The sequence below is a fragment of the Equus caballus genome, chromosome 1 (assembly GCF_041296265.1).
Source record: "Equus caballus isolate H_3958 breed thoroughbred chromosome 1, TB-T2T, whole genome shotgun sequence".
Taxonomy (NCBI): domain Eukaryota; kingdom Metazoa; phylum Chordata; class Mammalia; order Perissodactyla; family Equidae; genus Equus; species Equus caballus.
In genome coordinates, this window is record NC_091684.1 from 100,943,484 (window position 1) to 100,967,576 (window position 24,093).

The 24,093-nt window shown below is 45.9% G+C and overlaps 1 protein-coding gene across 3 annotated transcripts in view; it reads left to right on the plus strand.

The window, feature by feature from the left end:
- Positions 1-7,703: 7,703 nt before the first annotated feature.
- Positions 7,704-24,093, plus strand: part of EFL1 (elongation factor like GTPase 1) — a 115,274-nt gene continuing 98,884 nt past the window's right edge. For 2 of the 3 annotated variants that reach the window (XM_023649053.2, XM_023649057.2), the window contains exons 1-4: positions 7,704-8,249; positions 8,747-8,884; positions 11,966-12,033; positions 17,530-17,614. In XM_023649053.2, coding sequence (XP_023504821.1) covers positions 8,794-8,884; positions 11,966-12,033; positions 17,530-17,614 — 244 coding nt within the window. In that variant the 5' untranslated portion in view covers positions 7,704-8,249; positions 8,747-8,793. The remainder of the gene's footprint in view (positions 8,250-8,746; positions 8,885-11,965; positions 12,034-17,529; positions 17,615-24,093) is intronic. The other variant, XM_070266096.1, reaches the window with a different exon arrangement.

Consider the following 24,093-nt stretch of genomic DNA (forward strand, 5'->3'; position numbering starts at 1 on the left):
TGCGTGAACTTAACCACTATGCCACAGGGCTGGCCCCATCTTTTTCTTCTTTCTTTCTATTTTTTTTTTTTTTTAAACTATTAAAGTCTATCTGAACAAGTTGACTGAGAAAACCCAGAGTTGAAAAGCAATTGCCTTTCCAAAGAAAAATATGGCAGGTTACGTTTTCCCAATTTTAACACTTAGAACTGGTTAAACACAAAATCTTTATTCAATAAATACAACTATTGTGAAATTTATTTCAAATCTCCATTATGAATCATTAAGGCCTCCGGAAGAAAGAAGTTAAGCCGAAGTAAAAGGAGCAACTATTCCCCTTTGCTCTATCTCAGCGAATTGTTCTATTTCCTCATCTCATTTACTATAATCCATAAGTACCTTGTTTAGCTATCTGATTTTCATTTTGGACTGTCATTCCCACGAGACTATAGACAGAAGCAGGGCGAAGCCCCTCTCCACGCCCCACGTCGTGCCCAGTGAACAGTCCGGTCCCTGACCCACTGCTCTGAGTCTGTGGCAACAGAGTCACCAGCAAAGCTGGTTGGAAATGCAGATTCCTGGGACCATTCCATTATCTACTGACTACCTTAGTGGCGCTCTGGAATCTGTGATTTTCACCCTTCTAGATGATTCTAAAGCACACCAAAGTCTGACGAACGTGGGAAGTCTTCCGATTTGTGGAAGAGGCACACACCCACAGAAGCGATGGAACCTCAGGGGACTGTCACCGCAAGGGCTGCCCGGGTGTCAAAGGCAGAAGCACTGGACTAGAAGTCTGAGGGTCCCCCCCGCTAGGGAGGCAGAGTGGGCTCTTTCTGAAAAGAAATGAAAATCGCTAACACTAAATAAGATGTTACAGCACACTGTTAAAACCCCAAATTATGGAAATCTGATGTCTGAGTTCCTTGAAAGCAGGAACCTGTTTTTATGGATATTGTTATACTTAATACCTAAGACTGTGCCTTGAATACAGTGTGCACAGCAACAGAATAAAGAAAAGAATTAACCCGCTCAACTGACAGAGACAGAGAGAGGTCAGAAAGCTCCATCCACAGGAAGGGTCCAGGCTCAGGGACCCTCATCTACCTCTCACTGAGTGGACACCAAGTCCACCACGTGCTCGCTGGTGGTACTGGGCTCCTGGGAAGGGAGCTCGGAGGTAAGAACAGACGTGGCTCCTGCCCTCACAGATGCTGAGACTAATCTAACGGTAAGAATGGGATGATGCTCTGAGAGCTCACAGGGACTTCCACCTGGCCTGGAGGCTGGGCGAGGGGTCGGAGCAGGTTTCTCAGAGGGTAATGGAGTCGAGATCTACAGCCTGATGGGAATTAACTAGGGTGAGAGGAAGGGAGAATTCCGGGCGGGCAAACAGCACCTTGGAAGGCTCTGTGGCAAGGGAAACCTGGTCATTTCAAGAAGGGAAAAATGTCCATGGGATGTAAGCGTAAGAGTGCAAAGGGCACTGCAGTGAGGATAAGGTAGAGAAGTGCGGAGGGACCGAACCACGAAGGGATTTTGGTGTCTATCAAATACAATGGGAAAGTATAAGAATATTTTAAGCAGGAAGGCGACAGCATCAGACGTGCATTTTAAGAAGATCATCTCGGCAGGCTCAAAAGTACAGAAAATAGATCAGGGACAAAAACTAGGGTAGATACAGATCTAAGAATTAGGAAGCTCCCGCATTCCTCCAGGTAGCGGCAATGGTGGAAGAGCAGATAAATACGAAAGATTTTAGGAGGTAAAAAAATCAATAAAACTTATTTCCCTTTTTCCTTTTCACTTTTTGCCATTCTAACTTAATTCTCACCTTTCTATTTTTCTCAGGTTGTGACTCAACTAGTTTATTGCTTCTTGGATTGGTTCAACTTAAATCAACTAAATAGTTCAATTTATAGGGTTAAAAAAATTATTAAGACCAGAAGAGTTGGGAGAAAAATAAGTAAAGCAAACAGTTTCTCAATATTTACTTAAATGTTGTCATTCCTTCCATTTTACCACGGCCTGCTCGAAATTCCTGCTTGGGCTTAAGACTCTGAGGTGGAAGAGCACTGCCATACGGAGGGTATTTTTCCAAATATTCAGTTGTGGGGCAAGACAGGCCAGCATTTTCATAAATCCTTGTGATTCCATGGGGACAACGATGTCGCCTGAGCAAACATAAACAAACGAAAGATCATTTCCACCTGCAGAACATGCTGTGTGATAACTGCATTTTAATCAGACCTTCCATAAACTCAGCGTCGCTAAGTTTAAGAGCAGCTTTACCAAAAAACGAAAACAAAACCCCTTCTGCTCACTCTGCAGTGGTGTTTACAAACGCCGTGAACAAACCGCGGTGCACCCTCACCGGGTGGACACTCCCGCCTGGCTCTGCCGACACCGGCGTCTCCTCCCACCGCAGAGGCGGGACGGCCGGCAAGTGGACCGCCCGGGCTCCCTCATCCACGTGCTCGCGGGAGGCTGACTCGGAGCCACCGGGAGGGCAGCGCCCCCCGCACGGCTGCAGGACGGCGGGAGGCGCGGGGCGTGGGGCCAGCAGCAGCGTCCCGGTCACAGGCGGCGTCCTGACCCGTGGGGGGCGCGGGGTCCGCCCAGCTCTGCAGTTCCCTGTGGCAGAGGCAGCGCCCCCCCGCAAGGCTGCAGGACCGCGGGAGGCGGGGTCGGCGGGGCCGGCGGGGCCAGCAGCCGCGTCCCGGTCACAGGGAGCCGTCCTGTCCCGACGGGGACGAGGGGTCCGCCCGGCTCTGCTGGTTTCCTGATTGTGGCAATGGCAGCGCCTCCCTTGGTAGCCCAGACCTGCGGTGAAACTTTGGGGCATTTTTCCGGAAGGCTTATCTTGAAACTTTTCTTCCATTCTTCCAACAATTCTGTGAGCTATATATACTACTCCATGCCTAAACTCCTTCATGTCCACAACTAAGAAGCGTGACCAGGACATCAGATAAGCTAAGAGCATGCAACTGTTAAACAGAAGGAGGTTGATCCTTATGCAGGGCGGCTGGAAGACGGAGACGATAAAGTGAGCACATGGGCTGTAGAATAGCGTGTGCAGTGCGCGCTCTCTCTTTGTAAAGATTGTGGATGTAAAACAAGTCTTAAAGAACAATTGTTATCTGTGGGGAATAGGATTATGAGGAATTTTTACTATAGATTTTTATAGTGGAATTTCTATACCATGCCTCATGTATATTTACTTCATAATCAGAAAAAAAGAAGATAAAGCTCTTAACAAAACAGAAAAAAGTAAAATCCCACAATTCCGAAACATAAGGTCAGTTTCTCAGGTCTGGCATCCTTTAGGGACCCCAAGAAGATGAACATGCTCTGTAAAGGAATCGGAACCAGCTAAGAAATCTAGACTCACTGAGCCCCAGGAAGAAGGTCAGAGAAATGAGCGCTGTGCTTGGGGGCTGCTGGCCAGCGCGAAGAACTGCAGTGCCGGCAAGAGTGAAGAGGCGGTGTCACGGGCCGCCGAGAAAATCCAGTCAAGGGAGCTGAGACTCCGGAGGGTCCGCTGAGGCTCCGGAAAGCGCTGAGGTGGTTTAGGGCCCCATGGTCTCCCGGAAACACGGGAGCGGTACACAGGTCAGGCAAGCAGGTTCTGAACAGTGCACTGAGCTACAAGAATCAACTCAAAGCTTTGGGACCTCTCGGTGTTTGTGTTTTATACACATTCACATTGTAACAGATCAAGTCGTGCTGAAGAGCTGGTACAGAAAAGCAAAGCCTCCTGGGCAGTTTCCAACCCCCGGAGGCAACTTCTTCCCAGCTCTGCTTCCTAGTTTTTCCGGAGGCTGCATCTGTAACACTTGTTTATGAGCTCTGAACATCTTGATTTATCAGCTTGAATTACTAACTTTCAAATCCTAACATACTAGACAAAGATTTAATTTATACCACTCCACTCACTTCCTACTGAGATATGGTCATTCATTCCTTTATTCATCCCTGCAGCAAGTATTTAAGGACCAACAACTATGGAAAGGTATTGGGGACACAGTAACAAGAAAGAAAGGGCAAAAAATTCCTTCCCCTCCTTGAGCTAACATCCTACTAGGGGAGGAAGGGAGAGCCAATGAACAAACATATCAGAAAAATACACAGCACGTCACATAATGGTTAAGTGCAGTGGAGTAAAATGAAGCAGGTAAGTGGCACAGAGTGTGGGGTGGGGCAGGAGGGTTGCAATTTTAGATAGCATGACATTTGAGCAAAGATCTGACTGAGAGGATCTTTCATTATATTTGAGCAAAGGTCTGAATGAAAGGGATTTTCATTACATATACCTTGATTACATTTGTATCTTTAAATAATACACTTAGACCTCTTTTTTGATTCCATCAACTTCAGACTGCATTTGTGGACATCCCGCTTTGCAAGATGAGGATATCAGCTCTGAAATACTTTTCTCTGACTTTCTCACTTTGTAAAATGATGGAGCAAAGTATTAGCTCCTAATTATTTTTCTCCAATTTCCCCCTCCCTTTCACACCTGACTTTCTGCCAGCTATACCTTTTTATTATATATTAAAAGTTTAGATTTTATCCTTCAAAACCAAGTTGCCATGCTTTGAACCCAGGTTCTTCTGAAAAGTTGTGACCCTAGTGTTCTGTTTACTTTACCATGACTACGACATATTGTCTACTGCTAGGCGCTCAATGAGTGCAGGGAGCACCTTTTCTGTTCCATGGGGTCAACACCATGGCCCGAAGAGCGCTCAAAGCAAAAGGTTCCCAGCGTCAAGATTAAGGAAACTACATTTCCTTCATGTTATCACTTATCAATACTTAAAAATCATTCTAAATTTTACTTTACTTCATTTCTGAACCATAACTTTATTGTGTAACCTTTAATTTTCCTCAAGTTTCTAGTGCCTTTAATTCCTCATGCGCTGAAGACGTTCACCCGATCGCACCATCTATTTTAGTGAGTCCGCTTTCTTCACGGCAGGTTTCCACAACTGGAGTCCTAACTTTCCCTAGACAAGCAATTTATTTACTTTTTTTTTTTTGAGGAAGATTAGCCCTGAGCTAACTCCTACTAATCTCCTCTTTTTTCTGAGGAAGATTGGCCCTGAGCTAACGTTGTGCCCATCTTCCGCTACTTTATGTGTAGGACCCCTACCACAGCATGGCTGGCTGAGCGGTGCCATGTCCGCACCCGGGATCAGGACTGGCGAACCCCAGGTCACCAAAGCGGAATGTGTGCACTTAACCGCTGCGCCACCAGGTGGGCCAGACAAGCAATTTAATGTTGTAAAGAAGCATTGTTCCTCCCTGCCCTCAGGGGTGAGTGTCAGCTGCCTGTGCTTCACATGGTGGGGGCAGACTGCAGGACATGGGAGGCCAACCAGTGCAGGTGTTTTGGATTTAGACCTCAAATTCTTCCTTCTGTACACACCCTACCCTTCCATCCTCCACTGAACCTGTGCACTTGGAACCGAGTCTCTCTCAAGGCGTTTGGCAGACAGACTCCCAGATGTGCTTCGGAATATTTCCTTCAATATATCTATTTTGGTTTTATCTGTCAGTGTCCCTTCATCTTTTTATATTCCAAAAATCTGTTGAAATTTCATTTCCTAGTTAGTCCTCTGCCCGTTCTACTTAACAACATAGGTTTATTTCTATCTCAGTTTCTATAACTTTATTTCAGTAGATCCTAGGAAAGGAAGAAGAAATATGCTCTTTTTATCTGCCATGAGGAACTTGAGGCACAGACAAGTCAACTGATTTCCTAGCCTTCGAAACATCTCCCTCTGTCTCCTCCCTCCTCTAAATCTCACCCAACCATTCAGAACAGGTTTGCAAAGAAAGTTGGTTGTTACCAAGTCTCAGTTTTCCTAGCATCCCGCAACTCTGTTTCCCAATATAATGTAGCTCTATCACTTAATTCACACGCACAATTGTATCTACACACTGCAGAGAAAATATGTCATGACATGGGTAGTTGCAGTAGCTGGCGTGCCCCTTTAAAACCACGTGTCCTTGAGGCTCCTTGTCTTGGCTTTGCACCAGCACTCATGATGCTCAGTCCTGGGCTTCGCCAACCCGGCTGCTTTCTCGTGGGAGACTTAGCACAGAGACCTTCACAGTCTGAGGGAACATGGAGGCCCTGGGGGGGGGGGGGGCGCTCTGGTCCTTGGAATGCAGGTCATACAGGGACAGTCCCCCTTGGCAAACACGCAGCCTTTGTCTCTCTGCCTACTTAAGCACGATTCTCTCAGGGGGCGGCAGCAGATGCACATTGCCTGTCCAGCGGGCTGCCACTGGACCTTCCCTGTAACTCCCCAGTAAACCTATATGCCTCATTTGCTGTCTCCAGGGCTTTTCTTCAGTCTCTTAACAACCTATCCCACACTGCTCACCCAGCTGGGCGTGTGGCAGAACAGTTGCTTTGACTGATATAGTGAAACAGATATTTAAAGAGTTATGTAGTAAGAAAAAAAAAAAAAAAGATTCAAACAGCAGGACGAAAAAGTAGCGGAAGCAAGTCAAACTTTCCCTGAAGAGGTGTCTTGACAAACTGGATCCTCCTACAGAGAGCAATATATGGAAACAGTAGTGAGTTTGTTCTCCTTGTTCTTTCCGCTCCTTCATTTCAAGAGGCAGTCAGGGCCTTTGTGTTGCCTTGTTGCAGGGCTTTTGGCAGGGCAAAGAGAAAATGCCTGAAGTCAACACGTTTTCATCTTTTTAAAAACCAATTCATGGAAGACACAAAATCAGGTGTCCCTCTGGAGATGAAAGATAGTTGTCTTTTAGGGTCCCAAGAGGAATGGGAAGTCTTGGACTGAAAAAGAGGGAAAGACTGCCCCAGAGGGAGGAAGGAGGTAAAAGATGAGGAGAAAGGATTCTTAGACGACTAGGGATCTTTGCCCCACTCTATATCAGTGTCCCAGGTGGTGGCCAGATTCCAAGAGGTGGCTGAACGGAACCCTACAATAGTAGCTTTCAGCTTTGCTAAAGATTCTCGATCTCTAACATTATCCTGAAGGGGGGCGGGGGGGGGGGGGGGCGGAGGTGGCACCACTCCTGAAGCGATTATGCGAGCTTCAGCGAGACGTGGTGGGAAACATCAGCACCTTTTACAGTCTAGAGGGGACGCCTGTGCTGGCAGAGCCTCAGCTCCCTGGATCACCACGTGCTGGAAGAAACAGGAGCCTCCGACATAATGAAGACTGAACTTCCTCACAGCTGGATGGGAAAGGAACTTGGACTGGACATAAACTAATTTAAAGATTAGAAAAAAATTAACTTTCTTGCACATCAGAAGTTTTGGATTCATACCTAAATATTAATTTATCTTCTAATCGACATCTAATTACTACTTGTAAACAACGTTTATCACGCAGCTGGGGGAAACTGCTTTCCGTCCACACGCGTCTTTCCTCCGGAGAGGATGCAACAGGGGAGGACGGGCGCCCCGGTCCCGGCCGGCGGCGAAGCTGGGGAGGGGGCGGCGAAGCTGGGGAGGGGGCGGCGAAGCTGGGGAGGGGGCGGCGGGCGGCTGTCGGGCAGGACGCGCAGCCCAGCTCCAGGAGGCAGGGCGCAGACGCCACCTTCTCAGCGGCCAGATCCGAGCATGCGACCGGAGCAGGGACAGGCTCGGCCGGAAACGGCGCTGGAGGAGGGCGCGGCACGCAGGGGAAGCGCGGCCTCGCCCCTTTCCTTCCCTCCTTCCCGCCGTGTTCAACCTGCGCAGTGCGCTCCCCGGGCGGGTCAGCCTCAGCTGGCTGCGCACACCACCCGCCCGGCCGGCGGAGTCCAGTCCGCACCGGCCAGGGCGTCTACACTGCGCACACCACCTGCCCGGCCGGGTCCGCCCCGGTCAGGGCGTCTACACTGCGCACACCAGCCGCCCGGCCGGCGGAGTCCGGTCCTCACCGGCCAGGGCGTCTACACGCGGACACGGTGACGCCGCGGCCGGCGGGCGCAGCCAGCGCTCGTGACCCGATGAGCGGGGCCGCCGCCGCGCCCGCGCCCTCCGTCTCCGGGGGCCCCTCCCGGCCCCCTTCTTGGCCGCTTCCTACGGCGGCACCTCGGCTCCCGGTTCCTGCGCGCCCGCCGTCGTCAAGGCGACCGCGGCTTCCGGGCGTCAGGCGTGGCGCCGCTTCCGGCGGCGATAGGGACGCGCGCAGATCAACGGTCGTGCGCCGGCCGGCCCCGCCCCGGCGCGGCGTTGGGGACGCGCAGAGCTTGGCGGCGTGGAGGCGCGTGGTGTGGCGGCACGGCGGCGGGAGCTAGTGGTGCGCGTGGTGCCTGCGTTCTCCGCGGGCGGCGGGGCGCGGGTCGCTGCGGGCGGCGGGGCGGGACTGGCGGAGCCCGGCCGGAGGCCGTTCTCTGTTGGGCCGGGCCTCAGGGGCGCGGCTGCGGGCCGCGCGGAGGGCGGGGGTGTGGGGTGGGTCCCCCTCGCCCCGGGACGACGGGAGGAATACCCTCGTGCGCCTGCTCGACGGGAAGCACGGGACCCGGAACTGGGTTCGGCGGCCGAGAGCTCCGAGGCGGCCGTCACTTCCGGTGGAGGGAGTGGGCATGCGCGGACTGGGCCTGGGCAGGACCGGGCTCAGCATCCTCCCTCATCCCGCCCAGGGACCTCCCTACGCGCCCCGTCCTCCCTCGGCAGCGCGGGATGGGCGTGTCTCGAGCCGGGCGGGGCCGGGCGGGGCCGGGCGGGGCCGGGCGGGGCCGGGCGGGGCCGGGCGGGGAGGGCAGGGCAGTCTTCACGCCCCCACCTCTGGCTCAGGTGCCTTCGTCAGGAGCTTGATCTTCCGTCACGGGAGGTAAGCGACCATGGTGCTCGGTAGTTTGGACAAGATGGTTCAGCTCCAGAAAAACACCGCCAACATCAGGAATATCTGTGTTTTGGCTCACGTGGACCATGGTAAGAATCCCTTTTAAAGGCCGCCTTTCCGGGGACTGAGGGGCGTGTCTCTACCCGTGTTAGAGGAGCGACGCCGCGGGCGGTCGACAGTGATGGTCGCCGAGGAGCGAGTCTTATTTCCTTTACAAGTTTGATGTCAGAAGCTCGCGGGAAGGCGTGTGAAATGAACAGCTACCTAGTGGTTAGCGTTCTTCTGTGTCGTATACTGTACTGTTTTTAACGCGACCTTGAGTTTTTGTTAAAAATCTGAAGTTTTTTTGAAATGGCTTTGTCATAGGAAAAGCCTGTAGTCTTGACATAATGTTTTCAGAACTTATGTTTTGTGGTTCTGTTGAGCTCAGCAGGGACTTAGTGAATATCTGCTCGGTTAAGGTATTCTGCTGGGTGTGTCGGAAGGTACAGACTTCTGAATAGGGCGTCAGCCCAGCTGTAGAGGAGACGGGGGCTGAGGCGGGGCAAAATGAGGCAAAAAGTAGACTGCCGGGGTCGGGAGAACCGGAGGCTCCGGAAGCTCGGCGTGGGTCAAGGAAAGGCGTCCCAGCATAGTTCGTCTTACCGATGACCCTGGAAGGGGAACCAGGAAGGCAGTGGAGACCACATTCCAGGCGGGAATCGTGTCAGCAAGGGAGGAGGGAATGTGTGAGACCGCAGCGCGGGACAGGGAGGGCAGGGTCGAGGTGGGGCAGATGTGGCTGTTACACCCAGACGTTGCTTCCTGCTCAGCCGGCTCTTGGCTTCAGGCTGCTCAGTTCGGGCAGCCACAGCAGGGTGCCAGGAGTGGGTGTGTGAGAGGAAGCCTGGTCCCCGTGCTGAAGGTGAGGGAGTCGCAGTTGAGGATGAAGAGTTGGGCGGGCGCGTCCCACAGAGCCTTCATCCTGGTGAGCTCTGGGATGGGGCTCAGTGTCCCGCTCTGCAGCCAGACCACCTGAGTGCGGAGCTCTGTCTCAGGTTCCTTTGCTCCTTGGCTCCAGTATCCGGCATCTGCTAACTGGGACAGAAACCGTCGCTGCCCTATAGGCCTGTGAGGGTTAAACGTGATGGTAGAGGAAGTCCATGGCAGGTACACGCTTCGTTATGAAGACAATCATTAACATTAATCGTTAGGTACTAGGCAGCCACTGGGAGAACAGAATAAGTGCGGGTGTTGTAATCAAATCAGACGTTACAAAGGGCAGTCTGGTGAAAGTTTAGGATGAACTGAAAGGCAGAAAGGAGGTTAGGTGGCTGTTGCCTTTGATAAAATAGCTGAAGTGAAGAAGTATGGGAACTGAGAGGAGTTAATGGGTTGCTTTATAGGTGAAGCTGACTGAGAATGTGTGTCATACAAATCCAGTGACCGACCCTGCCCCATGAGTTTTTCTAATTATGCTGCTCACATTTTGAGGACATGAGGTTCGACAACAGTATTTTTTTGCTTTGTGAATTAAATCGTGTGGCAAGTCAGTGGCATGTGTGTGTATAACAAATTACTTTTAAATTTACTTTTTAAAGTTATGTTAAAATAGTACTGTCCTGGAAAACCTGTCATTTGTTTATTCATTCAACAAATGTTCATTGAGTGTTTCTTACATGCCAAGCATTGTTCTGGTCCTGGAGGTACAGCCATGAATAAAGCGGAGTCCCTGCTTTTGTGGCGCTTGCTTTCCAGGGGATCTGTGCTTGCCGTGCTTGGAGTGAGTTCTCCCTGGGGTGGCAGGAAGGCGATGCTGTGGGCTTGTGTGCTGACAAGACATTTGCGTGGCGCACAGGTGACACAGTGTTAAAGGTCCTCAGTGCTCCTGCTGATTGGTCTCTGGTTTGAAGTATTTCACACAGATTCCATAGCTTTGCTAAAATTCCTAGGCTGCAGTAGACTTCTTTGTTCTGAGGAAAAAACTCTCCTTTTGTTACTCCAACTCTCAGCTGCAGTAATTGTATATACCCCCAGCGTTCTCTGAACAAAGTTACCTGTCTGTACCACTTGAAATTGTGTCGACTTAATAAAGGTGACTATAAATGTGTACTTGAGTATACAAAGAATTTCTTTTATGGTAGAGCAGACTCCTAGGTCTCTGTGTGGATACTGGGTAGCATCAGTAGCTGCAGTGTAGCCGATGCCCTCCACAGGCGTACAGACAGTGGGAGATAGGGTAAATTTCCTGAATTTCTTTGCTAAGTAAGTATTTTTCTTGAGACAATTTAACTGGCAAATGCCAGCTAATGCCATACGAGGAAACATGGCAGAAGATTATGTTCTGTTTCTTGGTGCTGTTTTACCCAGTGTACTATTCAGACACAGAAATGATTGCTGTGCTGTCCTTTTGTCCTTCTGAGCTATTATGGGTTTAAGTTTATAGGTGTGGTCACCACTATGGATATCGGATGATTGATGTAATAGTTACCATAAACTTGATCAAATTCTTGCAGGACTGATGTGAGTAACTTTGTAAAAGTCGTTTGTCAAGTGTTCTGTATTTTGATTGGCACAGTGGTTTGTCTCGTCATGTAAGAGTCTGTGCATTTTACTCGGTGTAAATTATGCCTCAATTTTTAGAAAAGTTTTGTGCTTAAAAAAAAAAAGTTGCTTGTCAACTTTTGAGATGAGGTTGATGCGATCCACAAGGGTTGGAGACGCGTATTACAGCACTGTGGGGCGCTGGGATGTGTCCTTCCAGATGCTGTTCTGTTTAAAAGTCTGATTAACTCTTTAAAACGCTTGTTATGTCTTGCATCACTCAGTATAGATAAATAGGAATTCTTTGCTAAACCATTTCTCAGATGTTAGATCTGTAGATACAATCCATCTCCCCCTTAAAGAAAAAGGTGGGGGGCAGCCTGGTGACACAGTGGTTAAGTTCACACATTCTGCTTCAGGGGCCCCGGGTTCACCGGTTCAGATCCCGAGTGTGGACCTGCGCACTGCTCAACAAGCCATGCTGTGGTAGGCGTCCCACATATAAAGTAGAGGAAGATGGGCATGCATATTAGCTCAGGGTCATCTTCCTCAGCAAAAAGAGGAGGATTGACAGTGGATGTTGGCTCGAGGCTAATCTTCCCCCCCCCCAAAAAAAAGAGATTTGAATTATATTGTTATTTTAACAGGAAAAACGACTCTGGCTGACTGTCTCATATCTAGCAATGGGATCATCTCCAGCCGCCTGGCAGGCAAGGTATGTTGCTGTATTAGATGAATACTTGCTGCATTTGAGTAAGCTTTAGCTGTCTACAATGTGATAAACCATTATCTATGTTCTTAGAGATCCAAGAAAGTATATAGCATAGTTCATGCATCTAAGAAGCTGTCAGTCTTTTTAGCAAGATAAAACAGGTGTTGAGAGGGGCCGGCCTGGTGGTACAGTGGTTAAGTTCACATGCTCCACTTCAGTGGCCCAGAGTTTGCTGGTATGGATCCTGGGCGTGGACCTACACACTGCTCATCAAGCCAAGCTGTGGCAGCGTCCTGCATAGAAGAACTAGAAGGACTTACAACTGTGATATGCAACTATGTCCTGGAGCTTTGGGGAGGAAAAGAAAAAGAGAAAGATTGGCAATAGATGTTAGCTCAGGGTCAATTTTTCTCAGCAAAAAAAAAGTTGAGAAAAATTATTTACATATTGCTCTATTTTTATAAGTGTAAAAATGAATTTTTGCAACCAGGCAAATGATAGCCTGGCATGATTATGGAAGATTTCACTGAGGAAGAGATTCTTCACAGCTGGATGAGTTGGGTGGTTGGAGGAGAAAGCAGAGAAACCATCAGATGGGGGAAATAACATGGGTAAAGTGGATGAAGGCTAGTTTGTATTGTTGTGCTTGATTTGAGTGGAACATTTGCCTAGAGACTACTGAGAGAGCACGTGTGCTGTAGGGGGAGTGCGTCAGCTTATGGAAACCTTGAAGGCAACCCAAGAACCCAAGGAAGGCTTCTGAAGCCTGAGACTTAGGAAATGAAATTAAAGAGATCTTTGTTTCTATCTGTGACTTGAAAGAACTTGGAATAACTTATTTGCAGTAGAAAAATAGAGATATTTCTCTCCTTAATGAATTTAGGATATAATGAGCGGGATTTATCAGATAACTGGGAATAGAGAGAAGAAGAGATGGAGCGGCAAAATTGGATCATGTAGACCTAGGAGACTGTGGGAAGAGTTGGACATTTGAGGCGGGTTGGCTGGGGAACTGGCACAAGATGGTGTCTAGAGGAGGCCAAAAAAAACCGGGGTTGAGTGAAATAAAGTGCTTACATTTTTCCTACTTGAGAAATTAGAGTACAATAACTAAAGTAAGTAGTGAAAGTAAATAAAGCACAAATTAATGCAGTGGAAAACAAACGTTTTATAGAAAAGATCAATGAAGCCACAATTTGTTCTTGGAAAAGACTAATACAGCTGACAAATATGATACAATAATGATGGACATGATATTCTATGTTTAAAGAGTGAACCCTACTGTAAACTATGAACTTTAATTAATAATAGTGTATTGATACTGGGTCATTAGTTGTAATGTGTACTGCACTACACATTCATGCAAGGCGTGAATAATAGAGGAAACTGTAGTGGGGGAGGGGTATTTGGGAACCTGTATATGCTCCAATCAATTTTTCTGTAAGCTTAAAATTGCTCTAAAAAGATAAAGTCTATTAATTTTAAAAAAATTACTGGCACTGTAGACAATTTATGATTATCATGTGATACAACTCATAAATATCTAGCAAAATTGATGAAGTGAAAAAGAAAAGAGGAAGGAATACATGATACTAGGAAAGAAAAATCCTGCAGCATAAAAAGGTAATAATGGGACATAATGAACAACTTCATGACAGTAAGCTTAAAAGTGGAGAAATGGAAATATGTCTGGAGCACTGTAACTTAGCAAAGTGGAGTCAAGAAGAAATGAAAACATGAATAAATCTATCGTTGTTTAAGAAATTGGATTGTTGGCAAAAATTTTTCCACAAAGAAGTCCAGATGGCTTAACTCTATAGTTTTACCAAACCTTTATGAACCATTCCAAAGTACAGCAGAGGAAAAAACAGGGACTACTCTCCGAATCATAGGAAGAGGGCATAAGCTTGATCCCAGCAGTCTGTTAAGGATGATACAAGACAGGAACGTTATGCCATAACCTTATGGTTGTAGGTATAACAGAATCTGGAATTGTGTAAAAAGTTCTTCATAAGTAAATAGGGTTTATCCCGAAGAATTCAAGATTGGTTTGCTGTCATTTCACCATATTAACAGATTAGAGGAAGAAAATCATAATCATTTCAGTAGATTCAGAAGACATTCAATAAAATTCAATATTCTATATGATAAGACCTCTTAGCAAAGTAGGTTTAGAAGAGAGTTTCCATAATCTGATACAGAGTCTACAGGAAGCCTACAGTGAAGATTGAGCTTAACGATGAAGTGTTGAAACTTTCTATTTGTATTCCAGAATAAGGCAAGGGTGGCTTTTGCACCCTTCTGGTCATTGTGTTACAGCTTCTGTTTTACATTCCACTGGAGGTTCTAGCTGCAACAAAAAGGCAAGACAAAAAAAGTATGAGTTTTGGAAAGGAAGAAACAGCTACATTATTAATAGATGACAAGACTGTGGGAAACTCAAAGAGTATACAGATAAATTGCTAGGATGTTAATAAGAATTTAACAGGTTTTAGGATACAAAAGTCATTGAAAATAGAGTTTATACATGAGCAATAAATAGAAAATATAATTTAAAAATGTATATCACTTAAATAGCATTAAAAGTGTACCTGTGAGATATTGGAGAAAACTTAAATAAATGAAGAGATATACCATGCTTGTGGATTGGCAGACTCAGTATTGTTAAAATCACAGATTTTTTTCATGTTGATCTATAGATTTGGCAGTTCCAGTAAAAATTCCAATATTTTCTTTTTTTATTTGAACTTGATATGCTGATTCTAAAATCCATACACAAGAGCAAAGGGCCAGTAATAGCCGAGGCGTGTCTGAAGAAGAGTAGGGTGTGCAGTGTGTCTTACCAGGTGGCAAGCCTTATTATGACTCTGTTGTAACTTGTGTTTTGCAGTCAGCTGAGGGGTAAAATTGATTGATGGCCCAGGATACCAGGCCTGGAAACAGCCTAATTTATCACAGACCTGGCATTTCAGGTCTGTAGGGAAAAGCTGAACCTCTCTGTACGTTGTCCGTGGACAGTTGGTTATCTATGTGGGAAAAAAATTGGACCTCTATTTAATAGCACACACAAAGATCAACTGCACATAGTTAAAATACTTATATGTGAAAGGCAAAACTGTAAAACTTTTCGAAAATAATATAGGACAATACTTTTATGTCTTTAAGGGAAGATTTCTTACACATGACAAAAAAGTGCACACCATTATGTGAATGTTTGATTGGCTCAACTACGTTAAAACTAAGAACATCTGTTTATCAGAAGATGCCATAACAAAAATGAAGAGACAAGCGTGGTAACTGGGGGAAAATATTAATAACACACATATAATTGACTAAGGTCTACTATTTGAATACTATAAATAACTCCTATCCAAAGCAAAACAAACCTGTGATGCAACCATTAAAAAGATGGAGAGGGGCTGGCCCCGTGGCTGAGTGGTTGAGTTCGCGCGCTCCGCTGCAGGCGGCCCAGTGTTTCGTTGGTTCGAATCCTGGGTGCGGACATGGCACTGCTCATCAAACCACGCTGAGGCAGCGTCCCACATGCCACAACTAAAAGGACCCACAACGAAGAATATATAACTATGTACCGGGGGGCTTTGGGGAGAAAAAGGAAAAAATAAAATCTTTAAAAAAAAAAAAAAAAAGATGGAGAAAAATCATGAACAAGAGACTCACAGAACAGGAATGCCAAATGGTAATACAATAAACTCATAAAAAGGTACTCAGTCCCATTAATAATTGGAGAAATGTAAATTAAAACCTCAAAATGCTCTTTATCATCCATCTGATTTAAAGCATGAAGTCCGACGGTATTGAGTGTTGCTGAGTTTGGAGGCGACAGAAGTGCTGTGGCACTGCTCAGAGCATGGGGTAGTCCAGCTCTTGTAGAAAACAAGTGGGAGCATCGAGTAAGGTTGAAGATGTGCACATTTAATAACTCAGAAATTCCATTCCTGGCTAGTGTACCAAGGGACACACACCTGACTGGTAATAGCAGCTCAGTTACAGTTACAAAAAACTAGAATCAGTCTACATGTCCATCACTAACAGAACAGATGAATGAGGTGTGGTGGATTTGTGTGGTGGAGTCCTATGGTAATGAGAATCGATGAACTACAACTACATCCATCAGTGTGGATGAATCTCAGGAATATAGATCAAAGACAAAGTGACAGAAAAATACATAAATATATGTGTATTTCCATTTATATAAGGCCCCAAACCTGCAGCTCTAAGTGATGTGTTGTTTAGTGATACTCTCAGTTTTTAAAATTATAAAGAAAACAAGCGAATGAACAAGATAAAATTCAGGATGGTGGTTACCTCTGAGCCGGGGGAGAGGGGAATTCAAAAGTAACAGAAACCTTTTTTTTTTCCTTTCTTAAGTAGGATGGTGCATACGCAGATCTTCATTGTCTTGTTATTCTTCATGCCTTATACATGTTTTGTATAAATTCGGTCCTTAAAAACACACACCTAGAGAAGAAGAACAGGGGGCTGAGAGTTTTGGAGGAAGGCCCGTGAGGTCGGAGCGGTGCAGGGGAGCCAGGGGGGATCTCGGGGGAAACAGGAAGGAAACTAGGAGAGTCCACGCTCCTGGAGGAATTGCACGCGCACACGAGGGTCATCAGCACCTCTATGCCATACCACACCAACATCGGGAGAGCAGAAGGGACAGCTGTGTCTGGCCGCAGGTTGTTGGGAGCTTTTAGGAATTTGCTTTTGCCTGAGCTGTGGAAAGGGACCCTTTCTGGAAGTTGAGGAGTTAATGTGGGTGAATGAATGTGGCGATCCTGTGTCGGTGAGTTCTTCTCAAGGCTTTTGAGTGGAACAGATGAGTGAGTGTGAGGTTAAGAGCTTTTTGGGAGTTTGGCAGCAGAGAAATAGGTGGGCAGGGACAGGTCCTTCTGGGAGGGAGGGAGTCAGGCGGTGGGCAGGGCTAGGCTGAGCAGAGCCGGGAATGAGGGGGGTGGGCGCAGACCTCTGCGAGCCTTCTTCAGCCAGGTGCTCATGTGATCGGAGCTTCTGCTGTGCCGCTCTTTCCTAAAACCGAGTTTAAACTGTGCTAATTTGGGAAAAGGAGTGAGGACTTCTCCTGCCTCTAGAGACTGTCTGTTTCCATGTCTGCTCAGACTTTGTGGAACAGACTATGAACAGGGAGAGAAGGGCCGTGTTCTTGGTGAACAGAAGGAATTTCCCCACTTGCTGAGTTGTTCGTGGACTGCCCACTCCCTCATGGCTGAAAGGGGCGTGAGCAACGCTCTGGGGAGGGTTTGCATTAAGTGTGTGATACATTTGCAAAGTGGGAATGTCCTTCAGGTTGTCTGTTTCTCTTCCCCGACAGCTTCCCTTCTCCAACTGCACTCCCTTTAAAAAAATACAAAAGGCTTTTTCGTTTAAAATTTAAGTGTTTGAAGTAAATGTCCAAATCATTCCCTTTTAATGTTGTATTTTAATTCATTGGGCAGTAAGAATGCATGTGCTGTATTTTTACAGTTAAGGTACATGGACAGCAGAGAAGATGAACAGATCCGAGGGATCACTATGAAATCCAGTGCCATTTCACTCCATTATACAGAAGGTAAATCAGTCTGTGTCTTTAAGAAAATAATTCCGTGTCCTTTCTCTTCCTGAATTAATTGTGTGCCTCGGTTTCTTTGCTTTATGTTCTGCAAATTTCCTTTTGACCTCTCCAAATGATCTGTTGTCAGAGTCCAGCTGTCCAGACCTGGATGCAGATGGGGATGGTTGACTGGCCTGAGAGCAGCGCTGGCCGTTCACCCCTGCCCCTGTGCACCAGGCGATGGGATGGGTGTCTTCCTCAGGAAAGTCAGAGTCCTAGGGCCTTGCTGGTTCAGCCCTAGTGCTCCCTTTCCTGGCTGGTCCTGCATATTGGGTTTAGAGTCTTAACTTACCTGTGGGTTTCCATGATCCTTAAAGCTTGCTGTCCCCAAGTCAGAATGTCATTTTGACAGTAACACTTCTAGGAATTTATCTGACAGAAATCGTCATACAAATGTCATACAGAGTTCTACCTGTGAGATAGATGTTCATTGATATTCACCGAAAAGTCTGTGTTAGTGAAAAAATGCCAACAACCTTAATGTCTGTCCTTGGACAGTGGTTAAGTAAACCTGTACCACTGTGTTGTGAAATGCTGTGCAGCTGTTCACACAATTGTTTGATCTACATGTAATTATATAGAAAAACATGCTAAGAGACAAAAAGCAAGTTGCAGAGTAAATACTTGTAAGATATGAATGTTTTGGTAATAAAAATACATTATGCATGTAGATAAAGATGTCTGGGAGGACACACACCAAAATCTTAACAGTAGTTATCTCCAGGGGCTGGATTATGCGAAACTTGCACTTTTCAAAATACTTATTTTTTTGTACTGTTTGAAAATTTTACACAAAATGTGTGTTTTTGCAGTTAGAAGAAAATAGTAAAGATATATTTTATTCCCCTATTGGCCTGACCTGTGGTTTGTCCTTCATAGTGTCGTTATCTCTGGTGCTGACACCAAGGGACACACCCTGTGAGGCATGACGGTTCCCTTTGAGGGGAGTCTTGGAATTATTTTTGTACTAAACCAGTTTGAAGCTCTCAGGTACATGAATTCTCAGTGTTTAATATTGAAAGTAATGCCTTGTTTTTTAAAACTACCTTACATTGTAAAGGGTCCGTCCTCCTTCTGTGATCCAGCGAATGGGTCAGTGGTCAGTTTCTTTCTCTTCTCTCCTTATTTTTATAGACTTCAGAAGATCTGTCGCTGTCTTTTCTCTATACTCACATCATTAGTGAGTTTTTATTTGAAGATTCCTCTAGTGTCAGTTTTAGTTGCTCTCTCTGCACTTTGGCTCCAGTTCCCCCACCCCTTTGTTTAACTGTCTTATTAAGGTTTACGTGGCATTCACCTGTTCCAGTTCACTTTCGTCTTTCTGGTATGGGACTGAGAGAGAGGGGCTCTAGGACCTTGGGGACTGAGGGGTCTCCCATCTGTTCTGTTGGACTCTGATCTTGGGCATCTCGATCTCAGTTTGCTTTAGATAGGCTTTCTTGATTGCACAGAACAGAGACTTAAGCCAGCTTGGGTTGGGGTGGCTTATTGAAAGAATATGCGTGAAATGATATTGGAAACAATATTTAGGAAAATCAAAAAGCAGAAGCGCTGTTGGAGTGACGTCTCATAGAAATTGAAATCACCTGTCGATTCTGGACCCAAGATTGCCATAGAGACCATCAGTAAAAGTTGGACCTTCCATCTGGAACTCCACTGCTGTCTTTGGGTTGAGTTCTGTGTTTTTCTCTCTCTTATTACCCTATAAGCCTCTTCCTTATCTCATAGCTTTTGCCTGCTCTTAGTGTCTCCATGCTCATAATCCCACCTTGCCCTGACCCTTCTTCTCAACTCCTGTTTTTTCGCCTTATTTCCATTGCTTACAGCTTCTTTCTCTTGTGTTTCTGAGCATACGCTCTTAAGAGCAGGACATGGCCCAGCTCGTCTCCTTATGCCAGACCATGGCAGAGGTTGCACCTATGGGTTGGCCACCCCCGGGTTAGATGGTCACCTCCCACTCTGATCAGTGGTTGTTGGAGTGGTGTCATAAAGTGTCACAGCTGTTTCTCCGTGAGCATGACTGCACAGAGGGGCTGTGGTTAGGCAATTATCACACGCGACAATTGGTGCAGAGCCTTGCTTTCCACGTCTGCAAAATGGGGATAGAAGTTGGGGATGTTGACTGAGAGGTATGCTCTCAGAGCACCTGAGAGAGGAGGTATATTCTTATCTGTCTCAGTACTGATGCTCTGGAGGGGGTGTTTCCTGCTGTGAAGGTGGGATAGTCTGAAGGGGAGCCCCCTTCTGGAGGAGGGAAGCCTGCAGGTGGAAGAGACTCTACAGGTGGATTTTGTTCACCATGTCTTCCCCTCCTTTCCGCCTCCTTCCAGATGCTCTCTGACTTGAGAATCTCTGTACTGAATGTTAAGTAAGTCCTTTCTGCTTCTGACTCCTAATTTTTTCAAATCCTTATTTGGATTGAAAGATAAGGTATTTTTCTAGTTTAAGGTAAATAAGCTTAGGAAAACCATGCATTATTATAGAAATGATGTTGAAAACTATCAGTGTGATACCCTATCTTAGCGTTTTCCAGGGGCCTAGTTCTTCCTTGAGAAAATACAGCCTCTCTCATCTTTACATTTGTGACCACAATTTTGCTACAGATGTTGGGACCATATTGTTAAACCTTGTTATTTTCCTGTTTCTTACCCACCTCTTTTTGTGCTCCTCCACAAGGATATCATACATTTATCTGATCATTTCAAGAGTTAGGAAATACACCCAAGAATACACATTTTGTAAAAAATCCTAAGGGGATATAATACCTTAGAATCCTTTAGTCTAGAATCTATTCAGATGGTTTGAATCATTTGAAATTCATGGACTATTCTTTGAATGATCTCAAAAGGCATATTGCTGTCATTTCTACTCTGTAGCCATTCTTCATACCACTGAGCAAATAGTGCCATTGCAGAACTTCTGAAATGGACTTTTCATTCTAATTTATCTTTTTAAAAATTTTAAATTTACAAATTTATGTTTACTATAGAAAATTCAGTATGTTATAGTATATACAGTAAAACACAAGAATTAAAATCATTCCTAGTTTCACCACCAATTGTTTTGTTTTCAATTTTTATATTTAATCCAACCATAATTGTGCATGTGTGTGTGCACGCGTACAAGCTGTGAGGTAGATATCTAACTTAATTTCCCCCCAGTAGTTAACTGCTTATTCCAACACCAGTCACAGGTGATTGTGAAGTGCTGTATTCTTAGTTCTTGGTGTGGTGTTGGCGTTGACCTATACGTGAGGGAAGCAGTCTGGGGGAGCTGTTAAGGGCTGCAGAGTGAACTATGCCCACCCTTTGAAACACCCTCTCCACTCCTCCGGGTGGGGGCAAGTGCCATTCAGCTCCAGCTGATTGATGCCTGTGGAAATCGGTTTTTTCAAGAAAAGTTGACGTCGAGATTTTTGGTAAAATCTTCCAGTTTTTAAAATATTGACAACTTATTTAAAAATTGTTAAATACCACGTAGAACAAATCGCAGTGGGCTTTAACCTACAGACTTTTAGTTCGTAACTTCAGGCATAGGCTTGCTGACACCCTGGTTCACTGGGACTCACCCAAGTGGCAACCACATGTAGCTTGTATGCACTGCAAATGTGGAGACCACGGATATGGCAGGACTTTCTGCGGAGATGCAAATGCAAGTTCACCTCTTTGTAAACCCCAGCTTAGGGGCTAGTAGCTGTGGGTGGGTGGAAAATTTATGCCCCTGTTGGTTTCAGCTCTTTTGCTTTCTGGTCTTGATCTCCAAAGACGAGGCCATGGGGAAACTGACTCACACCATCCAGATTCACGAGGCTAGTGTGTACCAGGACGTTGTCTTTCTTATTTAGAGGCAGTAGCTTCCCTTTCTGTCCATGTAGGTGAGCATTAATACATGGTCCTGCTGTTGCTTAGTCCTTTGGGACTGAGGCTGGGAGGGAAGAGTTCCATTGTCCCTTGTTTGGCTGAAGATTAGATTTTTTTCTCGGAGGATAATGAATGCTTTACTTTGTGACACATTCAGCTGATGCCAGGTCTAAGAAACCAGGTATGTGATGGTTTGATCCTCAGCTAGTTGCCTCATATGCATGATTTTGTGGATCCTACAGCGACTCTTGGAGATGGATATTATCCTCACTTTACATGTGTGCAAAGTGGAGTTCACAGAGGTTAGAAAACTTTCCCAAGGACAGAGCAGTTAGCAGGTATGGTTCTGGGGACCGAGTCATTACATTTCCAGCCTGTTCACTGGGACTGGGAGTCTCGGAAGTAAGTCAGTCCAGCCCATGGCGGGGGTCTTGCTCATTCTCTCCAGCGGCTCTTTTGCGCTTTCTGGTCTCTTCTCATCCCCTCCCCGACAGTCTCAGCAGACATCCTTGCCTTCTGTTTCACAGAAAATGGAAGAATTCTCTCAACTGCTTGCCACCGCACCTCACAACGTAGTGGTGTTAGTATCTTTGCTTGCCCCCATCATTGTGAAAGGCCTGTGCTCTGGACTTATCTACTGTTGATTATCTTGTTTCCTGTATCTTCAGCCTCTCCCTTCCCTTTGTCCTGATGCCTTGCCATCAGCTTTTAAGCATGTTCAAGTCTGTCTCATCTTAAGAAATATATATATATATACACATATATATCGTTGTGTCTATATGTGTGTGTGTGTGTGTATGTATATATCCTTTTAGCTCCATGTCCCTCTGCACAGTCTTAGTCTAGGTACATTGCTGTTATTCCTTCAGTTGCTCTGATAGTAGAACCTGTGCCTTTTAGTAATGGCATATGTTAACAATGTGAAATTGAGTGAAAGATGGTTGATCCTTGATCTCTGACTTTCCCTCCAGGGTGATGTAAGCATAGAGAGATTTCAAGCAGGTTGCAAAGGTTTGGAGCCCTTATGTGTGTCCCAAGAAGTGAACATCTACCTTTGTTATTACAGGGTTTCTTATTCTGCTCTTACTCTTTTATCCTTCCAAGCAAAAATGCCAATGAGTAGAAGAATCAAGACGATGTAGACGTGTAATTACTAGCTTTACTAGCTACACAGCAGGATGTCAAAGATGGAGAGGTTCTCAGTGATGTCAGAGTTCCAGTGTGGACGTAGTACTAGGTGGCTACATGCACTGGCCTTATGCTGAGAGAAACCAGAAGCAGGAGAGAGAAACCGTAATCAGAAGTGGCTCTGACCTGTTCTGGTTTGTTTCGTGTTGGAGGAAGGTCTGGAGAGAACTTGGGGATAGGCTTATGCAGCAAGAAAACTTAACTTATATGTGGTTGGTTGTAGTTGTTTCTAGATCCTTGTTCCCTCATTCCTCCCTGAAACACCTCACTTTTGACATTTGTACCATCAGAGTCAACCACCCACAACCTCTTGTTGTGGCAGCTTTCTCATGAGGACACGGTCGGTTACCCTGCCATGCGTGTTACCTGTGTCAACACACAGGAGATAAAATGGGCCGTACGGTTCTGTTAAGGAGTAAACTGTATTGTGGACTTGCACCTTCTGTTCTGTATATTGATGTAAAATGTATAAGGGACAGTAGTGGTAGTTCCTGTGGGAGCTCGTGGTTGCTCTGTAGTTGGCGTGTAGTTCATGTCCACACGTGTTGCATGTTCTATGAAGAAAGCACTCAGGGACGTGGCGCAGCTAACTCAGGTCCTGTCTCTGTTGCTGAGACTTGTGTTGTTAGAAATAGTGTTCTTCTACTGATGCTCTGAAACAAAGGATGCTTGCGCGGAGTACGGATCTTCATCCACAGTTTGAGTGTTTCTCTCTTCCTTCATTTTAAGGAAAGTTTCCTCTCGTCGGCTTTCTATGTGTGCTTTAGTGAGCATCTCCAATGTTCTGGAAACTGGACAATGACCTCCTTACATGAAGTTTTACCGTTCGCAGAGGAGATATTTTGGCAGGTACTGGTGACAAATGTGTGCCTTCAGTGAAACAACTACCCCTGGTACTTTAAAACCAGAGGACTCTATGGGCAAGGAAGAGGGTCTTTTCCATAACTCTGTTAGCAGCAGAAATTGTCTGAAAGATGTCTCCCATAATTAACTTCAGGTCTTCCAACTTTTTTTTTTCGGTTACCTGGAACATAAAAAAAAATTGGATTGGGGCTCAGCTGCCCCTGAACTGAGATTTGTTTTGGAACGCCTGGGAAATGAGGCAGCAGAAGTGGCTGTCCCTTGATGCCGTAGCAGGGATGAGTCCAGTACACAGCTTCAGGACTGCGTCACACGTTGGAAAGATCATTTAGCATGCCTAAAAGGTTATAATTTCCATTAGCAGTAATAATATCTAACATGGTAAACCCCACAGCTGTTTGTGTGTGTGTGTTTCTCTTTGATCCTCACACACAAAAGGTGGTAGATGGCGTTCGAGGAAGCAGGTCTCCCCGAGGCATAATGTGGCTGAAGTCACAGCAGAGGAGTTGTGCCTACAAACTGTTTTTC